Below are 24,875 nucleotides of genomic sequence, written 5' to 3'. Positions count from 1 at the left end.
TGTTTCCTCTATCATTTCCCATACTGTTACTGCTCAGTGTCTTTTATCAGTGTAGAGTGTCAGTCTAGCATCCTTAATACTTTACTCCACTAATGTCAGTGTTACCGATATCCGAGTGGAAGGGTCATTTGAGGCATACAAGTCGAATTTGAGGATAAGAGAAGGGCGGTCAATTCACTGGGGTTATGGTAAAAGCCTCTTAATAGAAAGAATTGGAAGAACAGATATATAAGCAAATCACAGAGATATATGAGCAAAAGGCTCCAAGGGGAATTTTAATTTTCCAAAAATCCACTAAGATTGCCTTACCACAGGAGAGGAAATAGGATGGAGTATTAAGTGTGTACAATGTGAGCTTTTTTGTGACAGTATATAACTATTCATACTAGAAGTAAGGCAATACTTTTCCTTACGAAATGAAACTGGTCAAGTGGTGGAACTATCAATGGGGATCATTCCCTGACCATAAATTTATAAGTTTCAAGGTAGTTATAGAAAGGGATATGATTTTTAATTTGGAAAAGGCTGATTTCAATAGCATGAGGGAACCTGATGAAAATAGATCGGGAATAGTTTCTTGCAAGTAAAACAACAGCTGACAAATGAGTTTTTTAAATGGAGTTAGTAATAGTTCAGGTGCAGCATGTTCTGACAACAGTAAACTTAAGAAAGAAATTAGGAGGGCATAAATGGGCCATGAAATATCCATTGAAGGTAAGATTGGGACATTCTCTAAATATATCAGGAGTAAGAGTTACAATAGAAAGAATTGTTCCCCTAAAAATGACTTTTAAAACTTTAAATGCCCTTTCCACTTGCCCTGCCTGTCAACTGCGCCTGCGCAGTAATACCACCGTGTTCTTCATCACAATGGGAACCAAATAGCTCCGCGCCTGCGCATTTGGGGCCCGTTGATCTAATACAGATGCTCCCCGACTTACAATGCTTTGACTTACGATATTTCGACTTTGCGATGGTGCAAACGGCTGAGGGGGCATTGAGTGGGGAGAATGAGGGGGGGTTGAAGAGGGGATGAGGCGGGTTGAGGGAATGGAGTGGGTGAGGGGGAGGAGTGGGGGATGGAGTGGGTGAGAGGGGGGGGGAGGGGAGGGTGCTAGACCCATGCAGGAGAGGTTTGGGCCCAACGGGTCCACCATTTTCTAGTCTCCTTTAAACTGCACTGTCCCCTGTCAGCTTTGCCCTCCAATCTTTGACATTTACATCCTGGGGAGAAAGGTTCTGATTGTTTAACCTCCCATAATTTTATATAATTCTATCGTCTATAACCTTCCAGAGAAATTTATAGATGTACAACTCGGAAATTTGCAACAGTAAATAAAGTTAATTCAGAACGTAGTGGTTTAATTTTGGGGCGGCGCAGTGGCGTCGCGGTTGAGCTCCTGCCTTACAGTGCTAGAGACCTGGGTTCAATCCGGATTATGAATGCTTGGTTGTACGTTCTGCCCGTGACATGCGTGGGTTTTCTCCAAGATCTTCGGTATCCTCCCACACTCAAGGCGTACAGGTTTGTAGGTTAATTGGCTTGGTGTAAATGTAAAATTGTCCATAGTGTGTGTAGGGTAGTGTTAATGTGTGGGGATCACTGGTCAGTGCAGACATGGTGGGCCGAAGGGCCTGTCTCTGCGCTGTATCTCTAAACTAAAACTAAACTAAACATGACAAAAAGGTACAAAAAATAACACCGCATTGTCCACTGATTGCTCTAAGATGCCAGGTTTTTAATGTGCTTAAGTATGAATATAAATGGCATCCACTCATGAATTTTAGTGGTTTCATTTTGGGGCAGCACGGTGGGGCAGCATTAGAGTTGCTACCTTATAGCACCAGAGACCCGGGTTTGATCATGATTATGAGTGCTGTGTATACAGATTTTGTACATTCTCCCTGTGACTGTATGGGTTTTCTCCGGGTATTCTGGTTTCCTCCCACACTCTTAAGACGTACAGATTTCTAGGTTAATTGGCATTGATAAAGATTATAAATTGTCCCTCATGTGTGGGATAGTGTTAGTGTATGGGATGATCACTGGTCGGCGCAGACTCGATGGGCCAAAGGGCCTGTTTACACTCTGTATCTTTCAACAAAACTAAATTATAATTTGTGTTTGTGCAGGAATAAAATGGAGTATTCAGATGGAACATTAAGTGATTGCATTGCACTTGTGAATGCATTCAAGGTAATAAAGTAACCACTCAAATATTGCTCTACATTATCTTATATGTCATGTAATAATTAATAGAGGGTTAATTGCTAATATGGCACATGGCAATGGATTTGACTTGCATGACTTGCATCAAACTTCTACCGTATAACAAAATAAGTTGGTGAACTTTCTCTAAAGAACTGAGGAAATTAAATGAAAGAATCTTCCCACAAATCTCCACCAAAACACCAGAGTAATTTTGAGTAAGATGGAGGATAGTTTTTTATAAATGTTGTGCATAAATCAATATTATTTTCTACACTATAGTTTGATTAGGAGATCACCCAGTCATCCAAGTGTGAAATACTGTAGATGCAGGATATGTGAAATAAAAACAAACACTGGAATTACACAGTAGATCAGGCAGTAAATGGTGGAAAGAGAAAGAGTTTTCAATTTTCAGAGAAACAACGTTGAGCATGTAGGTTAAGGGAGAGATGGTGGTGAGAGAACAAAAGGGTAATGTTTATGATAGTCTGAATATCCGGAGGTGGCCAATGAGGGGGGGAAACTAACTTTAACAAATGGGTCGTCGTCCCCCCCCCCCCCCCCCGAGGATCAGCGGGAGGACAGCCGCCCGTCCCGGCATGCCTCGCGCCTGATCTTCCTCCTCTGTCGCAGCGCGGCGTCAGAGGCGGCGCCAGAAGGTCGAACATGATGACCGTAGCCTACCACCAATCAGCGCTGACTCTCCACTCAATGCACGGCCCAGGACCCGGAGACGCTCCCCGCATCGGTAGGGGTCGTTGTTTGGCGCCATTCACCCATTCTACGCCGCTGCAGGCATGGAGCACAGGTACTGCTCACTAACGGGTGCACGGATCGGTAGCGTTGCTGGGCCCGAGAGGAGGGGGGCAGGTGGGGAGGGGGGCAGGAAGGGAGGGGGGCAGGAGGGGAGGGGGGCAGGAGGGGAGGGGGCAGGAGGGGGGGTGAAGTGGGTGGAGGGGGGATGGTGGGAGAGTGGGGGGATGGTGGGGTGAGGGGGGAAAGAGTGGGGGAAAAGGGAGGGGAGGGGGATGGAGTGGGTGAGGGGGTGGAGTGGGGGTGGAGCGGTGAGGGGGGATGGAGTGGGTCATTGGGGAGGGGGGATAGAGTGGGTGAGTGGGGTGGGAGGGGAGGGAAGGGGGATGAAGTGGGTGCGGGGGGGGTAAAAGGGTGGAGTGGGTGAGGGGGGAAGGATGGGGAGAGAGGCGAGGATGGAGTGGGGGAAGGGGGGATGGAGTGGGTGAGGGGTGGTGGGGGATGGAGTGGGGGAAGGGTATGGAGTGGGTGGGGAGGGGAAGGGTTGGGCGTATGGAGTAGGGGAGGGGGGATGGAGTGGGTGAGTAGGGGGAAGGGAGGGGGATTGAGTTGGGCAGGGGGTCTTGAGGGGGGGTGGAGTGGGGCCCAACGGATGTCCTCCAGATCAGCGGGGCCCAACGGATGTCCTCCAGATCAGCGGGGCCCAACGGATGTCCTCCAGATCAGCGGGGCCCAACGGATGTCCTCCAGATCAGCGGGTGCGCGGTTGGGGGAGGGTTGCTATGTTGTTTTCAGCTCTGGCACGTGTGCAGTTGGTGGAGGATTGCCATTTTGTGTTCAGCTCCGACCACACGCTCGACGCCCAATTGGTCTGGTCTGGGAGCGCCGGCACTCCCCGCTCTGATTGGTGGCCGGTGCATCCTGATTTGCTCCTGCCGCTCACCCCCACATGGGGTCCATTCATTGGCTATGACCTCCAGCATGACGCCTGATTAGCCCAGATCCCCATGTGGGGGGAGCGCTGATTGGTCACCGGGGCTTCTTGATTTGCTCCTGCCGCTCACCCCCACGTGGAGTGCATTGATTGGCTACAACCTCCTGCTCGACCTCTTTATTTTACATGGGACCTTTATTTTCTTGAGATTCATTTCATTTTTTAAATGAAGCAATTTATTTTAAAGGAAGGGTGAGTGGGGGGGTGAGGGTGCTAGACCAATACAGGAGAGGCTTTGGGTCCACAGCTCGCTCTGGCTGCAGCGCTGGCACCATGGGGCCGAGTTGAGTGGCACCCTCTCTCCTTCCCTGTCCCCCCTTGCCCGGCCACGGCCCCCACACTCCCCGCCCGGCCGCCCATTTTTGGGAAAGACCTTGGACCTGAGATGTGTGTCCGTGCATGTGTGTTTCCAAGTTTCCTTTCCATTTAAAAGTAGTTGACTTCATAATCTTAAACGCCCAAGTTTCAACGTGGGAGTCGCACCTGCGCAGTGTGCCCCCACTTGCCGGGCCCTGCAGATGCGCCTGCGCAGTTGGGGGAGGGTTGCCGGACCCCGTATCCACGCGTGCGCAATTGGGGGTGGATTGCCTGGCCCGCCGGCGGCTTACCTGCGCAGCAGCGACGGGATGACCGCCGCCTGTCCCGGCATGCCCCTCACCTTCCTCCCGTGGCGCAGAGTGGCGGCAGAGAGAAGGTCAAAGAAGATGGCCGCCGGCAGAACGAACATGGGGCAGTGCCTTGCGGCCGCTCTCCTACTGCTGGCCACCGCAATGACCGCCCAGGGCGGGGATGAATGGCTCTCTCTACATACATATATATATATATATATATCGCCCTTTTGAGATCACTGGCGTCACAATGGGAACCCAACTGGTCGTCTATTTCAACATAATTATGACTGATCTACCACAGATCTGAACTACTACACTGCTAAATCCCCATAGCCTTTTTTACCACGATCTATTAAAAAATACAAACTTCAAAGAAAATTAGTCATTTAATTGTGTCATCCTGTACTTGTTTGTTTCTAATGCTACGAAAGTTACAGTTTTGACGACTTCTGTAGGAAGTTGTTTGATCTCGGCTGTGACAACAGAGCAGACTTCATTTTGTTGGAATGGAAGAAGAAAATTGGTTTGTCAATTATCTTACGTGCAATTAAATATTTCTGGGGGTAATGTAGTTGAATGCAAATAGTTATTCACTTTGGACTTGGTGTCAAGCTCACTCATCATTGCTACTTCTATGAAGCAGCCACTTTCCATTTTTCCCATAATGCATTTATTTCCACTGTCTTGGTCAGTGAGAGGTCAACTTCAATAATTTTTTCTGAATGTACCCATTTTAGGATTTGTAAATAATTTGTTAACCTTTATCATACATTTTTGTCATAGGCATGGCGTACTTGCAGAGAACAAGGGCAGCTGAGATTCCCTAGGGTTTGTGTAATTATTTTTCTTCCATTGGTGTTTATTTTCAAACCAAGCTATATTAATGGATTACTTTCAATTCTGCATGAATTATAAAACTGACTACATTGATGCTTCAAAGCATTTACTTACCAGGAATTAGAGTATTTAAAACTCCAAATTATATTTAATCAAGATGACAAAATAAGTTAGAACTAAGTTAGAACTACCTTTATTTGGGTTTCTAATTGAGCATGAACGGATGCAACAATGTGACATTTGATTCCCATAAATGCATGCAGGGCTGTCTCCAATAACTAGGGTAACTTCCTCTTCACCTTCCACAGCTCCCTTTCAATAGAATTAAATTAAGATTATAAGTACCAGGGACTCTCTACGAAGGTGACACAAGCAAATGTAGATACTGGAATCTTGATCTAAGTATAAAGTGCTGAAGCTGTGACTTTCAGCAGGCCAGGCAGCATCTGTGGAGGGAATGGATAAGCAATGTTTCATGTCAGGACTTTTTTTTAGACGTTGAGCCAAGGATTTGTCTAGATATCCCACAAATCATTCTCCATATAATCAAGGTGAAGTGCCATCTATGCTTGTCCTACATGCCAGTGTTTGGCCAATATTCTTCTCAACCTTTCCTTAACATGTACCTGTTCAAATGTCTTTTGATTGTTGCTATAGTACCTGCCTCAACTCCCATCTCTGGCAGCTTGTTCCACCATCCTCCGAGTGAAAAGGTTACCCCCTCAAGTTCCCATTAAATCTTTTCCCTCTGACCTTAAACCTGTGTCCTCTGGATCTTGATTTCACCTACACGATTAAAAAACTCTGCATTTATTGTGTCTAATTCAAAGATGCCTTAAAAGCCAGCATGAAGAAATGAGAAATCGCCATCGACAATTGGGAAACCAATGCCAAAGACAGGAAACTCTGGCGAACCATCATCCAAAAAGGAACAGCGACCTTCGAAGCCAACAGATGCGCAGTATTAGAAGAAAAGAGAAGTAAACGGAAAGAGAGGCAGCAACAACCAAAGCCCGATCTGACATCTGGAATTACCTGCCCTGATTGACGAAGAACTTTCAAAACCAGAATTGGACTCGCAAGCCACCTGAGAGTTCATAGAAACAACGGAATGTAGACCTTCAACATCGAGGGATAAGATCACCCCTTATCCTCATCGGCTCCCAGACATAATGTTCTAGCCTCCAATTTTCTCCCGAGACTTCAGGGCTTCGAGTTACAGGGACCATCCTCGTAAATTTTCTTTGCACTCTTTCCAGTTTAATGACATCCTTCTTGTAACAGGATGACCAAAACTGTACTCCAAAGGAATGGGTGACGTTTCGTGTCGAGACTCTTCTTCAGACATCCATTACATCTCTCCAGTGATGCTGCCTGTCTCGCTGAGTTACTCCAGCATGTTGTGTCTATCTCCAGCATATGCAGTTCCTTCTTACCGTACTCCAAATACGGTCTCACCAATGTGTTATACAACTGTAATGCACCGTCCTAATTTCCATATTCATGACCCTGACTGATGAAGGCCTGTGTACTAAAACACTCTTTACCGCCCTATCTACTTGTGACGCCAAAATATATTCTGTAAATAGTGCATACTATATACATGATGTGCCTCTGCATAATATCATGTTGTATCAACAGTACCATAGTTTCTGCCATTGGAGCTGATGAACTCTGCAATCATTGGAGTGCAGTCAAATCTACATTTCTTTCAGTTAAGCCATTGGGTGTCTTTAATTATTCGTCAACTAAAATGCTATAATTTTCTCTCCAGAATGACCTGCTGCATTTGAAAGATTAAACCCACCTGCAGCATTTACATTTCTGCAAAATGTAAAAATGCATCCCAAAATGGTGATCTATTTGCAGTCTTTGTCATCAATTCAGCTCACAAAGACTAAAGAAGATAGAAATAGAATTTTTAAAACATGTAGCTGAAAACACACCAAATGCAAAAACAACTTTGATTTACACAGATTTCTGGTTCCATTGTAATGTACCTTTCTGATATTTTTGTTTCAAAAATCTTCGTGTAATTTTCGAATTCATACTTCATTAATCTTGAGACAGAGCTTGTTAAAAAAAATCTGTACAGTTAAATATTAAGAAATTATTTTGTAGGTGGTATTGATACAATTCTCTTTTTTTTGCCCTATTAGTTTCATTTCAGCTTTGCAATTTCAATTCTTATCCATAATTCAATATCTGATACATCACATATGAAATCTTTATAAACTTGTGTATCATGCCAGCATATTTTATCTTAATGTAACGCAGGCTGAGTTGGAGTGGGGAAAATCCAATTACATCCAAATAAAAAGAATAAAAGAGGTGAGTTTATTATGTACCATTAGATTCCAGCTTTTTGTGTATATCTTTGGTTTAAACCAGCATCTGCAGTTCCTTCCTACACAGATTGTATAACATGTTGTTTAATGTGAAATAGTTTATCACATAGCTCTGTTCTTCCACGAAGAAACATGGCTGCATTTCTGATACCAGGGGGTCATTCATACCCCCTGTCATCTATTGTAAGTTTCCTTAACTTACCAAAATGTTTTATATGATTTCACAGTAACAACATATTCCTTTTGGGGAAGAAGTACCAGAATTAACACTTGAATATTGTTTTCTACTTCTGTGTGATAATATTATGTACCTCTAACAGGAACCATGTGTATTATACTGTATGGGATTATGTCCAAAATAAAAACACAATGCTATAAATACTCGGGTTAGTCACCATTGCTCAGTGGCGTAGTGGTAGAGTGGTAGTGGCAGCTTTACAGTGCCAGAGCCCCAGGTTTGATCCTCACTACGGGTGCTGTCTTTACGGAGTTTGTACGTGCTCCCTGTGACTGCATGTTCAAACATTGTGAGATGGAATAACAACCAAGGTGAATCACATGCTCAGTCCAAATCTATGTGATTAAGATTTCCCTTGCAATTCAGAATACATAATCCAATGTTGATAGGGTAGAAATTTTACATTTTAGCTAACACTAAATATGAAAATATTGCCTACCAGCTGGACCACCCTCCATCTATCTTGGAAACAAATATGTAAAAGTGCCTCAACCCGTTCCTGAAATTCTTGGGGGTTTAGTGCTTATGACCAGAATAGAGTATCTACCCAGGTTTTGGTGCAACTCCTATCACCACCCTCTTTGTTCTATAGCATGGATTCCTGCAATTGTTTTCTCTTAAATTGTTCATGCATTTTTAGGTGGCGCAGTTGTATGAGGAGTTGAAAGAACGGGTACAACGTTTTAATATGTATGTTGATCAAACCCATTTGCGTACTAATGAAGAGGATGTACACAAACAGAGGTTTATTTTGCAGGTATGATTTATGTTGAGAATGTGCCTATGAATAAAATATTTTTCAATTTAGCAAATAAGTAAATCTAGATCACAGTTTGTATCGCTAATATATGTGTCTTTGAGCTCTAACTTGCATCTTTTGCTCCTTCTGACTTTGCATTATTGGTCTTGAGGAACATGATACATTCTGTCTCTTCAAGGTGTTTGTGTGCTGTCCAAGACCTGGCACAACGCAAGTAGTGAAGGAACTTTTAACCTCAGTCCTCTATTTCATACATCATTGTACAGTTTTATGCAACTGTTTTTATGCGCTTCACATTTTTGTTTCTGTCTGTACAACTATGCTGATCTTTTTTCATGAAATCAATCACAAGATGTATTTATTTTGGCAATGTTATTCTCTTTGCAGATGGTGCTGGCTGGTGCTTTTTACCCCAATTATTTCACATTTGGTCCAGTCACTGAAGAAGTTGCAATGAAAGACTTGGCTGGAAAAGATTCAAAAACTACAGTAGTGGTATGCAGCCGTTAATTTAGAAGAATGTCCCTGTATTCTAACATACCCAGATTTTGTACACAAAAGGCTGGAGTAACACAGTGGGTCATGCAGCATCTCTGGAGAAAAGGAATACGTGACGTTTCGTGTCAAGACCCTTCAGTACAAAGATGACCTAGATGATCAGGATATTAGAATTGCTATTTTTGGCAACTGTACAGAATGGAGTGCATGAAATTGGGATAAAGGGACAGTAATAACCATAACTGATCAATCAGGGAGTCTTGCCACCTAAGCTCATCTGTTGTGCATCCAGATTTGTCCTAATCTTTTTTTTCTTCCAGGTCTCCTCCGCTCCCCTTCCACACAATCAGTCTGAAGAGGGTCCCGATCCGAAATGTCACCTGTCCATTTTCTACAGATATGCTGCCTGACCCGCTGAGTTATTCCAGTATTTTATATCTACCTTTGGTATAAACAAGTATCTGCAGTTTCTTTTATTATAGTAAAAACCATTAAAGGAAAAGCAAAAACTGTACATGCTAAAAATCTGAAAAAGAAACAAATTGCTGGAAATAATCATCAGAGGAGAGGAAAATGGAGTTAACATTTTGATGACCATTCATCAAATCCAATAGCGATATTGACTTGAAATATTAAACAGTTGTTTTGGTGAAAAATTGAGCATCCACAGGGAGTTGCACCAGTAAAGCATGCTTCTTTCTAAGTCGGATCTTACAATGCAGTTTTGGTCCCTAACAATGATGACCATAATTTGCTTGACAGAACGAATGGAACGCAGATTTTTCACAAACACTGAAATGCCGTTTTTGTGAAGACATTTATACAGACTCCATTCATTTGTTAGGGCATTTGATAAAATCCCTCATGGTAGGCTGATCCATCAGATTAAGATGTACAGGATGAACAGTGAGTGGATTATATGGATTCAATATTGGCTTACTGATGGCAGAGTGTTATGGAAGGACAATACTCAGGCTGCTGGGGTTGTGGACTATGAGGAAGGCTGTCAAAGTAAACAGCAGTATATAGATCAGAATGTATTGGGTAACATACAATTAATGGCATGACCCTTAACAGCATTGAAGTACGCAGGGATCTTTAGGTCCAAGTCCATAACTCCCTGAAAGTACCCACACAAGTGCATAGAGTGGTAAAGAAGGCATATGGTATACTTGCCTTCATTGGTCAGTTCATTGAGTTAGGAAGTAATGTTGCAGCTTTATAGGGTCTTGATGATTAGGTTGCATCTAGAGTATTGCATACATTTCTGGTTGCCCCGTTACAGGAAGGATGTAAAAGCTTTGGAAAGGATGCAGAGATGATGGTTGGATTGGGGGTATTAACTGCAGGAAGAAGTTGGATTTACTTGGATGCTTTTCTCTGGAATGCCAGAGGTTGAGGCGAGACCTAATAGAAGTATATAAAATTATAAGACCCAAAGATAGGGTAGACAGTCAGGATGGATACATCAAATACTGGAAGGCATATCTTTTAAGTGAGAGGGGGGCAAAGTTTAAAGATGTGCGGGGCAAATTTTTAAACATAGGGTGGTGAGTGCCTGGAGCGATCTGCCAGAGGTGGTGGCGGAGGCATTTAAGAGACTCTTGGATTAGGGTTAGGATACGCAGGGAAAATAGGGTTATGAATTCTGTGCAGGCAGACAAGAGCTGGAATTAGCATTGTGTTCCGCATGGACATTGTGGGCCGAAGGGCCTGTTCGTGTTCTACACTGTTCTATGTTCATCTGCTCCATCGGCAATTAATTTTGAGGACTGATCAAATTGGGCTTGTTCCTTCTGCTGAGGAATTTACTTTAATGAGGGCTGTGATGAGTTGTATTTTATCTCGCTCTTCCAGAGTTAGGGAAATGTTAGCTGCCTGGATTGTCCATTCTTTATCTTACAAACAGTTACAAATAAGTAACCTGTACCAAAGCATTCCAAGTCGGTTTTTCATCATTAAATGAAATACGTTCTGAATTGTGTACCTGAGCTACCATGCTTGTGAAACCGAGTTTTGATTTCCATTTGTTACAGGTGAGGAATGTGCCACCTTATGGATTCCTATACCATAAACAGCTACAGTCTCTGTTCAGGCAATGTGGACAAGTCAAAGCTATTTCATTTGATGGATTGAAGTAAGTTGTTTTTGATCTGCTGAATCATCAACGCATCCATACAAACTTTCCCTCAATCATTTTGAAATTTCATTTCAAGTATCCCAATGTACTAAATGTTTTCTTGCCTATGTTTCCTTGAAATGTAGATAAATGTGAGGTTATCCACTATAGTGGCAAAAACAAGGAGGCAGATTATTATCTCAATGGTGTCAGGTTAGATAAGGGGGAAGTGCAGCAAGACCTGGGTGTCCTTGTACACCAGTCACTGAAAGTTGGTGTGCAGGTACAGCAGGCAGTGAAGAAAGCTAATGGCATGTTGGCCTTCATAACGAGAGGATTTCAGAATATGAGTAAAGAAGTTCTTCTGCAATTGTATAAGGCCATGGTAAGACCACATCTGGAGTATTGTGTACAGTTTTGGTCTCCTAATTTTAGGAAGGATATCCTTGTAATTGAGGCAGTGCAGCGTAGGTTCACGAGATTGATCCCTGGGATGGCGGGACTGTCATATGAGGAAAGATTGAAAAGACTAGGCTTGTATTCACTGGAGTTTAGAAGGATGAGAGGGGATTTTATATAGAGACATATAAAATTATAGAATGACTGGACAAGCTAGATGCAGGAAAAATATTCTCAATGTTGGGCGAGTCCAGAACCAGGGACCACAGTCTTAGAATAAAGGGGAGGCCGTTTAAAACAGGTGAGAAGTAACTTTTTCACCCAGAGAGTTTTGAATTTGTGGAATTCTCTACCACAGAGGGCAGTGGAGGCCAAATCTGGATGAATTTAAGAGGGAGTTAGGTAGAGCTCTGGGGGCTAGTGGAATCAAGGGATATGGGGAGAAGTTGGGCACAGGTTACTGATTGTGAATGATCAGCCATGATCAAAATGAATGGCGGTGCTGGCTCAAAGGAACGAATGGCCTCATCCTGCACCTATTTTCTATGTTTCTAAAATCTTGGTGTTTAACAAATACTTGTCATCAAAAATAGGGGCTTTGTTGAATTTGTGCAAAATCCAATAAAGAGAACTGAGATTCATCCGGCAGTATATATGGCATTGAAGATGGCCCAGCAACGTATTCCCCTGCAGTTAGATACTCATGCTGTGGAAGAAATTGAACAATTGACTCAAGGACAACATAGTACAAACTTACGCAATCCAAGGTAATGTCTTATTCGGTGTGATGCTATTAACTAAATTTCACTCTTACCAGAAATTTCTTTAAAATATTTAACAATGAGAACAAGGTATTGTCCATCTGAGTTATTAAGACATTGAGTCGATCAAAATGCAGCTGGTTATCTCTCTAATGCAGATTGTGTGTGGACTATCAAAATTGGACAGTTCAACTAATGCCCGAGGAGAAGTCAAGAAGTCCTTTGGAATTGTCATGTGATCCAGTTCCACAATTTTTCACCATGAATATCACAGAGGTAATGGAAACATTTGGACATAAAAGGAATTGTTGATTTGATGACAATTGGTTGCTGTAAGGGAAAACTGAAGGATAAATAATTGAAGTAGGTAAAGATGCAATGTTATAAGAGTAGTGGGAGAGGCATAAAGATCCGTTTTGGACTGACAAAGAGTTAGCACAAAACATGGGACTATGCTGTAAACATGTATGGTTAGACATACAAGTGCTGGAGTAATTCAGCGTGTCAGGCAACATCTCTGGAGGACATAGATAGGCACCATTTAGTATCAGGACCGTTCTTTCAGACTTGAAAGGTCACCAATCCATGATCTCCAGAGATGCTGCCTGACCCGCTGAATTACTCAAGCGCAGTGTATTTTTTGATAAACCAGCATCTCCTGTTCCTTTTCTCAACATTCATGGTTCCAGCTTGTAGTCGCATTACATTATTAGAATAGGTTGATATATGTCTATTTTGCATTTGCAAAATCGCAGATATTTAGAAATTGTTGATGAAAAATTATCAACTTAAAACAACAACAGATAATGCCTGATCTGAATCTTTTTTGTATTTTCTGTTTGTATCCTAGCTTCTGGATCATTTTGCGTTTATGATTCTTAGAATAATTTCAATTCATCATTGTTTTGACATTTAGTGTGGCATTAAAACATCTTTGCATGAATGTTAGTTATTTAAATATATAGCAGTTCATAAGTGTCAGTTGTCTGTTGATGATCTTTATGGACTTGTAAATTAGTTATCCTTTGATGTTGAGACCAACATCTCATTGGCCTTCCTGATTAATTGCTGTACCAGCAAGCTAAGGTTCAGTGTCTTATATTTGAGCCAGATCATTCTGTTCCCCTGTTCTGCAATCTCCCTCCATTGAACAATATCCTGGTTTTGAACGCTTCCTACTGAGAAGGAGCCGCCGCCCCCGCCCCCCCCCCCCCCCCCCCCCTCATTTCCCCACATTTTACCACTTTGCCAATTATTTGTCCACCTAATGCTAACCTTTTGTTGTCTCTCTGTCTTCCTCACAACTTCCTTCCCCCCCCCCACCCGCTTGTCTTTGTATCATCGGCAAATTTAGCTGGACGGTTCCTTCAGCTATGACTAATACAGATTTTGAACAACTGAAGCCCTGCGACACCCATTCATTACAGCTTTCCTAACCAAAAATGGCCATTTATCTCAACTTTTCTGCGAGTCAGCCTGTTATATTCCTTGTTGATATGTTCACCTTGATGTCATAAGCTCCCAGCTTGTCCAGAATGTGACACCCATTCAGTGCCTTTTGGAATTCTCAATACACTACAACTGCTTGGTTTAATGATGTATAATCTTTTATTTGGATAGTACAGAGTAAAGGCTTTTCATTGTACCTTGATACACATGACAAGAGTAAACAAAACTAAATTATTTTTTATTATTTTCAGGTTGTCGAAGTTGGACATTTCTGGGGTTACAGAACAGATGGCGAGAGCTTGCTTACACTGAGCAAACTGATGGCTGAAATTAAGCAGCTGACCTTAACATCACTGATTGTAGAACCATGCCCTGATTTTTGTCTTGCACCATTCACAGACAGTGGTGAAACCCATTATTATAGAGCCAAAGTCTTGCAAGTCTCGCGTGATTCAGCTGAGGTATGAGTTTAACTTGGGAAGGGGTGTTTTCTCAGCTTGTGAAATATTAACATCTGTGGATTTTTTAGATATTGGTTTGCATTGTAGAAATTTCACTTGCAGTTGAGACATCTTTGGGTTTTGCCCTACTTAACCGACTTAGTATCCCACAGCTAGGGGTATCTTTTGGTGGAAATAGGACCATAAGACAAGGAGTAGAATTAGATTAGTCCAACCATTTTATTGAATGAATCTACTCCTAACAGATCTAACAATTCAAAATTGGGTGTCCATGTGGCTCTGAAGGCCATCAGCAGCAGTAAGAATGCTATTCCTTTGCTGCCTGTCACTTATAGTCTGACTTAGCATTCATTTCCATGGATCCAGGAGACCCAAGTTTGATTCCATGATTAAGAGATCCGTGGTTAAGAGATGCCAACCTGGTAAAATAGACAACAGTATTTTGACTTCTATGAATTAACTGATCATACTTTGAGTAGATCTACACAGTACTCCGTCTCGCCGCATTGAGGCATAAAATATTGGACATTTAAATTATTAGCTGAGAAGGCAGCTGCATGGATATTCTCATCAACAATAATTGACGACAACATCTTGGTGCAAAAGTTGATGTGAAATATTTCATACCTTCTTCAGACAGGTACTGGGAGGATAATCCACTTTCTTCTGACTGAGGTCCCGACCATTACAGAAGCCTGCCTTTTAGTCAATCTTGTTCACTGTACATGATGTTAAGAAAGAGCTGAGGACACTAGATACAAGAAAGGCAATAGGATGCAACCATACACCATCTGTTGCTGAAGCCATGCACCAGAACTAGCTGAAACTCCAGCCAATTTACCCGTGTGTAGGAAGGAACTGCAGATGCTGGTTTAAACCAAAAATAGACACAAAAAATTGGAGTAACTCAGCGGGATATTCAGCTTCTCTGGAGAGAAGGAATAGGTGATGTTTTGGGTCAAGACCCTTCCAATTTACTCATGTTCTACCACGCTGCTGACATCTGTCCATGTAATGTGCAAAATTTGCCCAGTTCTGTCTGTTCTACCAAAAGCATGCCAATTCAATCTAACTAATTACTGCTAAATCAATCTCCCCTTACCCATTAGCAAGGTGAAGGACGGTGTTGGCATTGTTATTAAGTGATACATGTCACCAATGCCCTTTTCTTTGTATTGATTATATTACATAGAAACATAGAAAATAGGTGCAGGAGGATCAGGAGGATGGGTGATCATCTACAATCTGTAACCTGTGCCTGCCTTCTCCCCATATCCTTTGATTCCACTAGCCCCTCGAGCTCTATCTAACTCTCCTTTAAATTCATCCAGTGAATTGGCCTCCACTGCCTTCTGTGGCAGAGATTTCCACAAATGCACAACTCTTTGGGTGAAAAAGTTTCTTCTCACCTCAGTTTTAAATGGCCTCACCTTTATTCTTGGACTGTGTCCCCTGATCCTGTGTCAGGATCAGACATCCTTGCTCCAAAAATGGGAAAGAAGAGCTGATTCATGCAGATGATATGAGCGGGATTATTCTCGACATTCTCGCAGCATTTGACGAAATGTAGCTTCAAGGAATACTGGAAGGATCCATTGCCGTGTTAAGGGAAGTAAACAATACTATTTGGTGTCATTGCCAAACACAAAGGAAGATGATTGTGGTGGTTGTAAGCTGTTGAAAGAGAACATACATTTCTGTCACAGAATTATTTTTTGTTATTATTACTGAGTCAAAATCCTGACAAGCTACCTAGCTGCACAACAAAATACGTTACACGTAACTACGTCAGTCTAGAAAGCTGGCTAAACAAGCACCTTGCTAAGGCCTATTCAGTGTTCGTCGAACACTGGTTTTGAGTAATAACACCATTATGAAAATTTTCCATCTCAAAGATTTGCCTACTTTTTTAAATTAAAGAACCAGACGGAAAGTATTTTGGCATTTATTTTGTGTTGCGGAAGGTGGTACATGAATGCACACTTGTTCTTTCGTGAAAATTTGTGGATAACACATTCTAGCTTGATGTGGTGGAAGATATGTTATAACGCTTAACTGACAATGCTGTCCAATGTACTTTGCTGTAAATTTATTCCTTGGTGTTGTGGCGGTCCCTGGTGGTGAGCCACATGTCTTGCGAACCCTTGGCTCGGGGGGTGTGGTCACGGAACATGGAATGGGGAGGAGTGGCAGTTGGTGGTGGTTCCAGGAGGATTTGAATGGGTTTGGGGAGCTGTATGGTGCTTGAGGAGTAAAGAAAACTTTGCTTGACACGTGTCCCGCTTCATTTGCTTTGTTTGACACTCGTGTCCCGCTTCATTGGTGACCCCGACGGTCCGAAATAGGTATTTTGGATCGCACTAATGGACGCCGCCAGCCCTCGGCCCGCTGTTGCTGCCAACCAGGCCCAACAAAACGCGGTCGCACTTAAACTGCCAGTCTTCAGGACCTCGCAGCCCCAGGTGTGGTTCCAGCAGGCGGAAGCTCAATTCCACATCCGCAGGATTGCAGCCGATGACATCTGCTACTTCTATATCATTGGCGTGCTCGACCAGGAGATTGCCGGTCAATTGGTGCTTTACCTGCGCGAGCTGCCAGCGACCAATAAATACGAAGGCCTCAAGGCGCTGCTCCTCTGCACTTTCGGGCTCAGCCGCCTGGATCGAGCGGCGCGGATCCTCCACATAGGTGGGCACGGCGACCATAGGCCATCAGCCCTCATGAGTGAAATGCTCACGCTCAACGGCCCTGCCTGCTTTTTGTGTATGCCTTCCTAGAGCAGTTGTCCGACGACATCTGCCTGCACCTCTCAGGGGTGAGTTTCAATGGCCCCCTGCAGCTGGCGGAACGCGCAGACGAGCTGTGGGTAGCCAGGTGGCAGGGCGGAGGTTTGCTTGATCGTGTGTCACAGCACCTTTGAGGACACAGCGACCTGGGGTCGTGACAACCGGGGGGCTGAGCTGAGTTGCTCCGGGAGAAGCTGGTATGAACAAGAAGAAGTGATGCTTCTACCACCAACGCTGGGGTTCCTCCCAATGCCGCTCGCCCTATTCGTTTCCGGGAAATGCCGGGGCCGGCCGCCAGTAATCACCTCGGCAGTTGGCCAGATACACCGCTTATATGCATAGGACCGGCGCTCGGGACGACATTTCCTGGTGAACACGGGCGGATGTCAGTGGTTTGCCCCCATCGGGGGTGGACACTCGTTCTGGGAAGCAGGGGCCCTCGTTAACTGCCGCGAATGACAGCGCCATATGAACCTACAGCGTCCGCATCATTCCGCTTATCTTTGGCTCTTGCGGCTTCACCTGGCCTTTCAGACGTGCCCCAGCCGTTGCTGGGCGCCGACGTCCTGCGGGCGCAATCACTTTTAGTTGACGTGAGGGGGAAACGCCTCATCCATGCTTCCACATTGTAAGTGATCTCCTTGAGCCCTGCTGCGTCAGCCACGCCAAACCGTCTGCAGTGGACAACATTTATGCCTAAATTTTGGGGGGCTTTCCTGAAATTTTGACTCTGCAATTCCACTTGGCCAGCCCGAAATATGGTGTGGTGCACCACATTCTTACTTCGGGACCATCGCTCCGCGCCCGCAGGCTGCCTCCCGACAAGTTCCAGATTGCCAAAGCGGAGTTTCGCAACATGGAGGCTATGGGAATTGTCCGGCGCTCAGATAGCCCTAACTTCGCTTGACACGTGTCCCGCTTCATTGGCTTTGCTTGACACTCATGTCCCGCTTCAGTGTGTAGGATTGTGCTAGTGTACAGGGTGATCGCTGGTCAGCAAAGACTCGGTAGGCTGAAGGGCCTGTTTCCAAGCGTTTGTCTAAAGTAAAGTTTAAAAACAATTACAATAATTTTACAAGTTTTCTCTGCTGTGCTGGAGATTGCGGGGAGACCCGAATATGTGTCTAAGATTGGGAGGCATAGATAGGGTAGACAGTCGGAAATTTTTTCTCAGGATGGAAAATCAAATACTGTGACTATGAGGTGTTGATCAGGCCACATTTGGAAGATTGTGAGCAATTTTGGGCACCATTTCTGAGGAAGGATGTGCTGGCTCTGGAGAGGGTCCAGAGGAGGTTTACAAGAATGATCCCAGGAATGAGTAGGATAACATATGATGAACGTTTGACGGCACTGGGCCTATACTCGGTGGAGTTTAGAAGAATGTTCTTTGCCACAGAAGGCTGTGGAGGCCAAGTCAGTGGATATATTTAAGGCAGATATAGATAGATTCTTGATTAGTACAGGTGCCAGAAGTTATGAGGAGAAGGCAGGAGAATGGGGTTAGGAGGGAGATAGATCAGCCATGATTGAATGGTGGAGTAGACTTATTGGGCCGGACGGTCTAATTCTGGTCCTATCACTTATGAACATAAAATATGAGGAGGTTTAGCTTTAAGGTGAGAGGGGCAAAGGTTAAAGGAGATGTGCAGGGCTAGTTTTTTTTTCAGAGGCTAGTGAGTGCCTGGAATGTGCTGCTGAGGGTGGTGGTTGAGGCAGATTCGAAACTTTTGTATGGGACAATTTACAGTGGTCAATTAACTTGCCAACCTGCACATCTTTTAGATGTTGAAGGAAACCAATCCTCTAAGGACACCAGATCACCAGCATCACAATTGAACCCAGGTTGTGCACTGAGGCAGCATGACTACCAGCTCCACCACTGCTGAGAATTATCATTTAAATTAGAAAAATAAGGAACTGTGGGTACTGGTTTATTTTTTTTAAAACACTAAATGCTGGAGTAATTCATCAGATCAGGCAGTATGTCTGGAGAATGAGATGGGTGATGTTTCAAATCGGGACCATTCTTCTGAAGCAGTGTCCTGACCCAAAATGTCATCTATCCATGTTGTCCAGGGATGCTTCCTGACCCACTGAGTTACTCCAGCACTTGTATTTGTTTTAATCGTTTATACTACTTTCTAAATTCAGCATGATTTACTTATTAAAATATCTTGCAGGTTTTCTTTGTGGATTATGGAAATACAGCGAGAGTTGCAACAGATCTATTGCGGAATATTCCACATAACCTTTTGGAGTTGCCTTTTCAGGTATATTCAACTAGTTATTACTTTTTGCACGATGTTATTGAAAATGAGAATTACATCTGAGATATTTGCTATTTCAATAGTAATTTATATTTCACTTTAAGTGGGTTTATTTAATTGAGATTGTTCTGTAATTTCAAACAAGATTTTAAAGTTCAAAATACAGAACAGCATGCTATAGATTTAAGAGATAATAAATCTAACATTAGGATATATCCAAAGCAAAAAATGCTAATGCAGTGAACACCATCTGCAAAATGATTTTGACACTGAGAATACATTGTGATGTTTTAGGATGAATGATCTCCTGTGGTTCTTTCTATTTATCAGCGAGTTGCTGATCAATGCCAACCAAATCCAGTCCATGGTCTAGGCTATATTACTGCCACTTGTTCGGTGCAAAGGGTATTAAAGTTGAAGGGTAACAAAATGTGGGAGTAACTCAGTAGGTCAGGCAGCATCTCTGGAGAAAAGGAATAGGTTTCTACAGAGATGCTCTCAGTCTGAAGAAGGGTCTCAACCCGAAGTGTCACCCATTCCTTTTCTCCAGAGATGCTGCCTGACCCGCTGAGTAACTCTAGCACTTTGTGTCTGTCTTCAGTATCTGCATTTCCTTCCTGCACACATCTATTTCATTGAAAGTGACTGATGAAGTCATTCATTTACCTGTGATCGTGCTTGTAAAATGATAGCTTATTTTGTAAAAAGTTATGATCGTGGAGGCCTTGTATTTCAATAATATTAAAAAGATTTTCCATTCAGGCTCTTCAATGTCAAATCTGCAACATGCGGCCATCTGCGTATTCCATGATATCTGGAGATCGGTGGAGCGCCAAAGCCAAGAGAAGATTCTGCACCTTGGTGAAAAACTGTGTGCTGCTTGTAAAGGTTTACTCCATTGTGCACATTGTGTTACGGGTAGACCTAAGCTTGCAGACTTCCAACCTCGGCTGTAATGTGCGAGAAATCCTCATTGATGAAGGCTTTGCTGAACTAGCTGAGGAGACCTACGAATCTAAGGTTTGGTGATTGTCTTCTATTTGAATGATATTTCCTTGCAAAGTATAAACTAAATTTTTGATTTAACAACTGGGTTTGATTTTACATCCAACAAACTAGAACAGAACCTTCCATGCCTTTTGATTCTAAAAGGATTTGAAGTTGCGAACATGTGCATTTCAGTCCCCTTTCATTTCAATAACTAACCAAATGCATTTGGTTAACATGAGATTGACCGGAACATAGATTGAAATCTGACCTAAACCATACTTGACCATCGCAACTGAAACCTGACTCGAGCACAAGTTATGTCAAAGACTAAAGGGGATAGCTTTAAGGCGAGAGTGGCAAAGATCAAAGTAGAAGTGTGGGGCAAGTTTGGATTGCATTGCCAGAGATGGTGGTGGTAGAGGCAATTACGATAGTGGCATCAAAGGCTTTTGGATTGGCACATGGATACGCAAATGGTGGAGGGATATGGATCACGGGAAGGCAGAAGAGATTTGTTTAACCTGGTGTCATGCTCGGCATAGATATTGTGGGCCATAGTGCCTGTTCCTGTGCTGTACTGATCTACCACCTCAGTGCTTTTGATTATCATTTAATATGCAGCCTAAATCCAAAGCATATATTTGGACAATGCTGTTATCGAGTTGGGTGGCCAGGTCCTATAGTGAGCTTTGCAGAGTGCTTATTTGTCATAAGTTCTGAATATGAACAAAAATAAAATATCCTGATTATTGATCTCCCTCCTAAACTCTTGATTTGTCGAATGAAAGTAATGTTGTTGGCAAATTTAAAGATGTGTAGAGAGAATACAGCAGGAGACTGAGTACACAACCCTGGGGGGGCCCTGTGCTGATGGTCAATGAGGAGGAGGTGTAGATGCTGCTCAGCACTGATAGAAGAAGTCGAAGATTCAACTGCATTGTGAGGAACAGAGACGCAGATCCTGAGTTTGTCAAAGTATTTGGAAGGAATTATGATGTTAAACAGCGAGCTGTAGTCCATGAACATGAGTCTGAAGAAGGGTCTTGGCCCGAAACATCACAGATTCCTTCTCTCAAGAGATGCTGCTTGTCCCGCTGAGTTACTCCAGCATTTTGTGTCTACCTTCCATGAACAACAGCCTGACATATCTTTTTGTTATTCAAGTGGTCTAGTGCAGAGTGGAGAACCAGTGACATCGCAGTCACTGTAGATCTTTTCGTGGTGTTAGGCAAAGTGAAGTGGGTCTCGATCATAACTCAGGCAGGAGTTGATTTGTGTCATAACCAACTTCATGCACTTCACAACAGATGTAACCGCCAATAGTTATTGAGGCATGTCACGTTGCTCCTCTTGGGCATCTGTATTATGGATGTCCTTTTAAAGCAGGTGGTAATCTCAGACCGTAATGGTGAGAATTGAAAATGTCTGCGTAAACCCCATCCAATTGATCCGCACAGATTTTAAGAATGTGGCAAGGTACACCACAGAGGCCAAATGCTTTCTGAGTGTTCATCCTCGAAGTATCTTTTGAAATCATCCTCGGACTCTATGACCACAGGCCAAATTAAATAACATTTGGGTGGACCATGCATCTGCTGAAATGCAAAGAAGGAAACTGAAAATGCTCAAAATTTGAAGTAAAAGCAGGAACAGCTTTAAATTGCAGCTGGCCACGTCTGTGGAAACAGTTTTTAGTTTTTAAGCCTGGTAATTTCATCATCTCTATTGCATCATGTTCTTTCCAAAAAGAAAGCATAGTGTGTAAACTTTCCACTTGTGAATCCACTGCAGAAATAATACTTTATTAAAAAGCAAATAATGCAGTATTAAAGGCACAAATTTCCATCTTTAACAGAATATTCATTATGTTCATGATATTAAGTACTGTGTTGCCCAATTTCCAAATGCATCAAAGGAAACTTCTATGAATACAAATATAAATAACTATTATGTTGTGCTGTTTTATAATTTCTATGTATATCTTTGAAATCTCAAAACTCTACAATAATTTTCATCACATTTGGAAATAATCAACTGATTAGTTTTGCCTTTGCTATGCGCAGGTACTGTTTACTTAGTGATCTCTAATTTCATTAAATTGTTTGCATCTCCTTCTATCTTGCCAAGAACATGTTTGAGTGATACATTGAACAGTACAGCTCGGGAACAGGTCTAAGGCTCAAGATGTCTGTGTCAAACATGATGCCAAATTAAACTCCTCCTCTGCCTGAATGTGACTAATATCCTTCCAATCCCCTTATATTGGTGTGCTGAGAATGGAGAAGGGTCTGAGAAACAAACACGTAGGGTACCATCCAATCTGCCATGTCTCATCTAGATATCGTGTTTGAATAGCAGCCAGGAGACACTTCCAGCTTACCAGAAGACCATATCTTTGGCTCGGAGCTAATTCGGCATTAAATCAAGTATGGCTTAGCCCTGGTTTGTGTGGATCACCACATGTATTATCAAATCTTATAAATTAAAACCTGTCTTTATATTTTGCTTAGGTCTGAAGAAGGGCCTCGACCAAAAATGTCACCCATTCCTTCTCTCCAGAGATGCTGCCTGGCCCGCTGAGTTACTCCAGCATTTTAACATAGAAACATAGAAAATAGGTGCAGGAGGAGGCCATTTGGCCCTTTGAGCCAGCACCGCCATTCATTGTGATCATGGCTGATCATCCAAAATCAGTAACCCGTGCCTGCCTTCTCCCCATATCCTTTGATTCCGCTAGTCCCTATTTTCCTTACTGTTAGGATGGCTGACTCTTATTGCACAACATTTTGTTTTTGTCTACATCTGTTTTAACATCCATGCCTTTTTGCGCCTAGTTAAGTCATGAGCAACTGAAAACGATGTTACAGTCTCCAATCCAGAAAAGGATAGGTTTAAATCAACGGACTACATGGACTCAGAAAGAGGAAAACTGGAAGCTGATTCAAACATTAGTTAAAGCTTTCCCATCTGCTAAACTCAGTTTTCCAAGTACTAAGGTAAGTAATTACTTCCAATAAAAATGGCAATCAAGGAATTTTAGGTATAAATTGATTTTCAACATAATGTATTCATCCGACATTTTGTTTACTGATTTGATTGTCTTTTAATGAATTCAGGTCTATTTGCATGGTCCCTTTAATCCATATGAGGCCAAATTTTATAGTATGACTACAATGTCCAGGTTCCGGTAAGGAAAATTAAATAATTCTAGTGTGAAAATTCTTTGCCATAGAACCTCAGTATTATGTTTTGCATTTAGAGAATAGAACATTGTTAATACCTATTAGTATGTGAAGAATTTTATGTTGTTGTCATTGTAATTCATGAGAAATTGGAATTGACTTGACAGGTATTGCACCTTGAATATTAGAAAATAACCTCCTTATTAACATAGTTCTATGAAGTAAAAGATTCCAAGGTACGTCATAGAAGTGTTATTCAATGACAAGCAACATATTAAGGTAAAACCAAAGAGAAGAAATGAAAGTAAGAATGGAATTATTTAAGGAACTATTTCCAAAATTTAAAGCTGGAACTAAAGCCACCAGTTAGGATAATCAAAAAGTTAGAATAAATGAAGGGCAGATTTTTTAAAAGGCAAAATATTGCACAATGCAGCACAAGAACAGGCCCAATAGGCCACAATGTCTGCCTATCATGATGCCAGGACCATCTCTTATAAAAAGTATAAAGTACCTTTATCGTCATCCAAAAAAATGTTTTTGGACGAAATTACGTTACACAGAGTCAACAATGAGACAATAAAAAAGAAAGCAATAGAACACACAATCACAAAAACCAACATAAAACAAAAAACATCTATCACAGTGAGTCTCCTCCAGTCACCTCCTCACTGTGATGGAAGGCCAGAATGTCTTTTCTCTTCCCTGCCGTCTTCTCCCACGGTCAGGCAGTCGAAATTGCCACGTCGGGACTCCCGACTTTGAAGCCCCTGCCGGGCGGTGGAAAATCCCGCGGCCTATTCCAGGCCATGCCGGATGGTGAAAGGTCCGCAGCGGGCCAACCCAGGCCTCGCGATTCGGGCGGACGAAGAAGCTGCCGATGCCAGAGCTCCCGAAGTCGGCCCCCAATCTACCTGCACAATTCTTATCCATCAATTCCTTGCATGTCCATATGTCTATCCAAAAGTCTCTTAAATGCCACTATCGTATCTGCCTCAACCACCACCCCTGGAAACGTCTTCCTTGCACTCACCACCCTCTGTATAAAAAAACCTGCCCTGCACATCTCCTTTAAACTTTGCGCATTATACATTAAATCTATGCCCTCTTGTCTTTGATTTTTTTTTCCCATCCAGGAAAAAAAGGTTCTGAGTGATGGTCTCTCATAATTATATATACTACTATCAGGTCTTCCCACAAGCTCTGA

General features: G+C 42.7%; 1 protein-coding gene across 1 annotated transcript in view; it reads left to right on the top strand.

Annotated features, from left to right (window-relative positions):
• The window catches only part of tdrd9 (tudor domain containing 9), a 75,196-nt gene that overhangs the window by 37,922 nt on the left and 12,399 nt on the right, over window positions 1-24,875 (top strand). The window contains exons 17-29 of the mRNA XM_078407149.1: window positions 2,134-2,197; window positions 5,354-5,398; window positions 7,685-7,738; window positions 8,634-8,750; window positions 9,141-9,248; window positions 11,288-11,388; window positions 12,363-12,536; window positions 12,689-12,806; window positions 14,231-14,440; window positions 19,410-19,499; window positions 20,259-20,516; window positions 23,321-23,482; window positions 23,603-23,673. Coding sequence (XP_078263275.1) covers window positions 2,134-2,197; window positions 5,354-5,398; window positions 7,685-7,738; window positions 8,634-8,750; window positions 9,141-9,248; window positions 11,288-11,388; window positions 12,363-12,536; window positions 12,689-12,806; window positions 14,231-14,440; window positions 19,410-19,499; window positions 20,259-20,516; window positions 23,321-23,482; window positions 23,603-23,673 — 1,572 coding nt within the window. The remainder of the gene's footprint in view (window positions 1-2,133; window positions 2,198-5,353; window positions 5,399-7,684; window positions 7,739-8,633; window positions 8,751-9,140; window positions 9,249-11,287; window positions 11,389-12,362; window positions 12,537-12,688; window positions 12,807-14,230; window positions 14,441-19,409; window positions 19,500-20,258; window positions 20,517-23,320; window positions 23,483-23,602; window positions 23,674-24,875) is intronic.

This window comes from Rhinoraja longicauda, chromosome 10 (assembly GCF_053455715.1).
Source record: "Rhinoraja longicauda isolate Sanriku21f chromosome 10, sRhiLon1.1, whole genome shotgun sequence".
Classification (NCBI taxonomy): domain Eukaryota; kingdom Metazoa; phylum Chordata; class Chondrichthyes; order Rajiformes; family Arhynchobatidae; genus Rhinoraja; species Rhinoraja longicauda.
The sequence above is the reverse complement of the archived record's forward strand: the minus strand, read 5'-3'. Positions and strand labels throughout refer to the sequence as shown.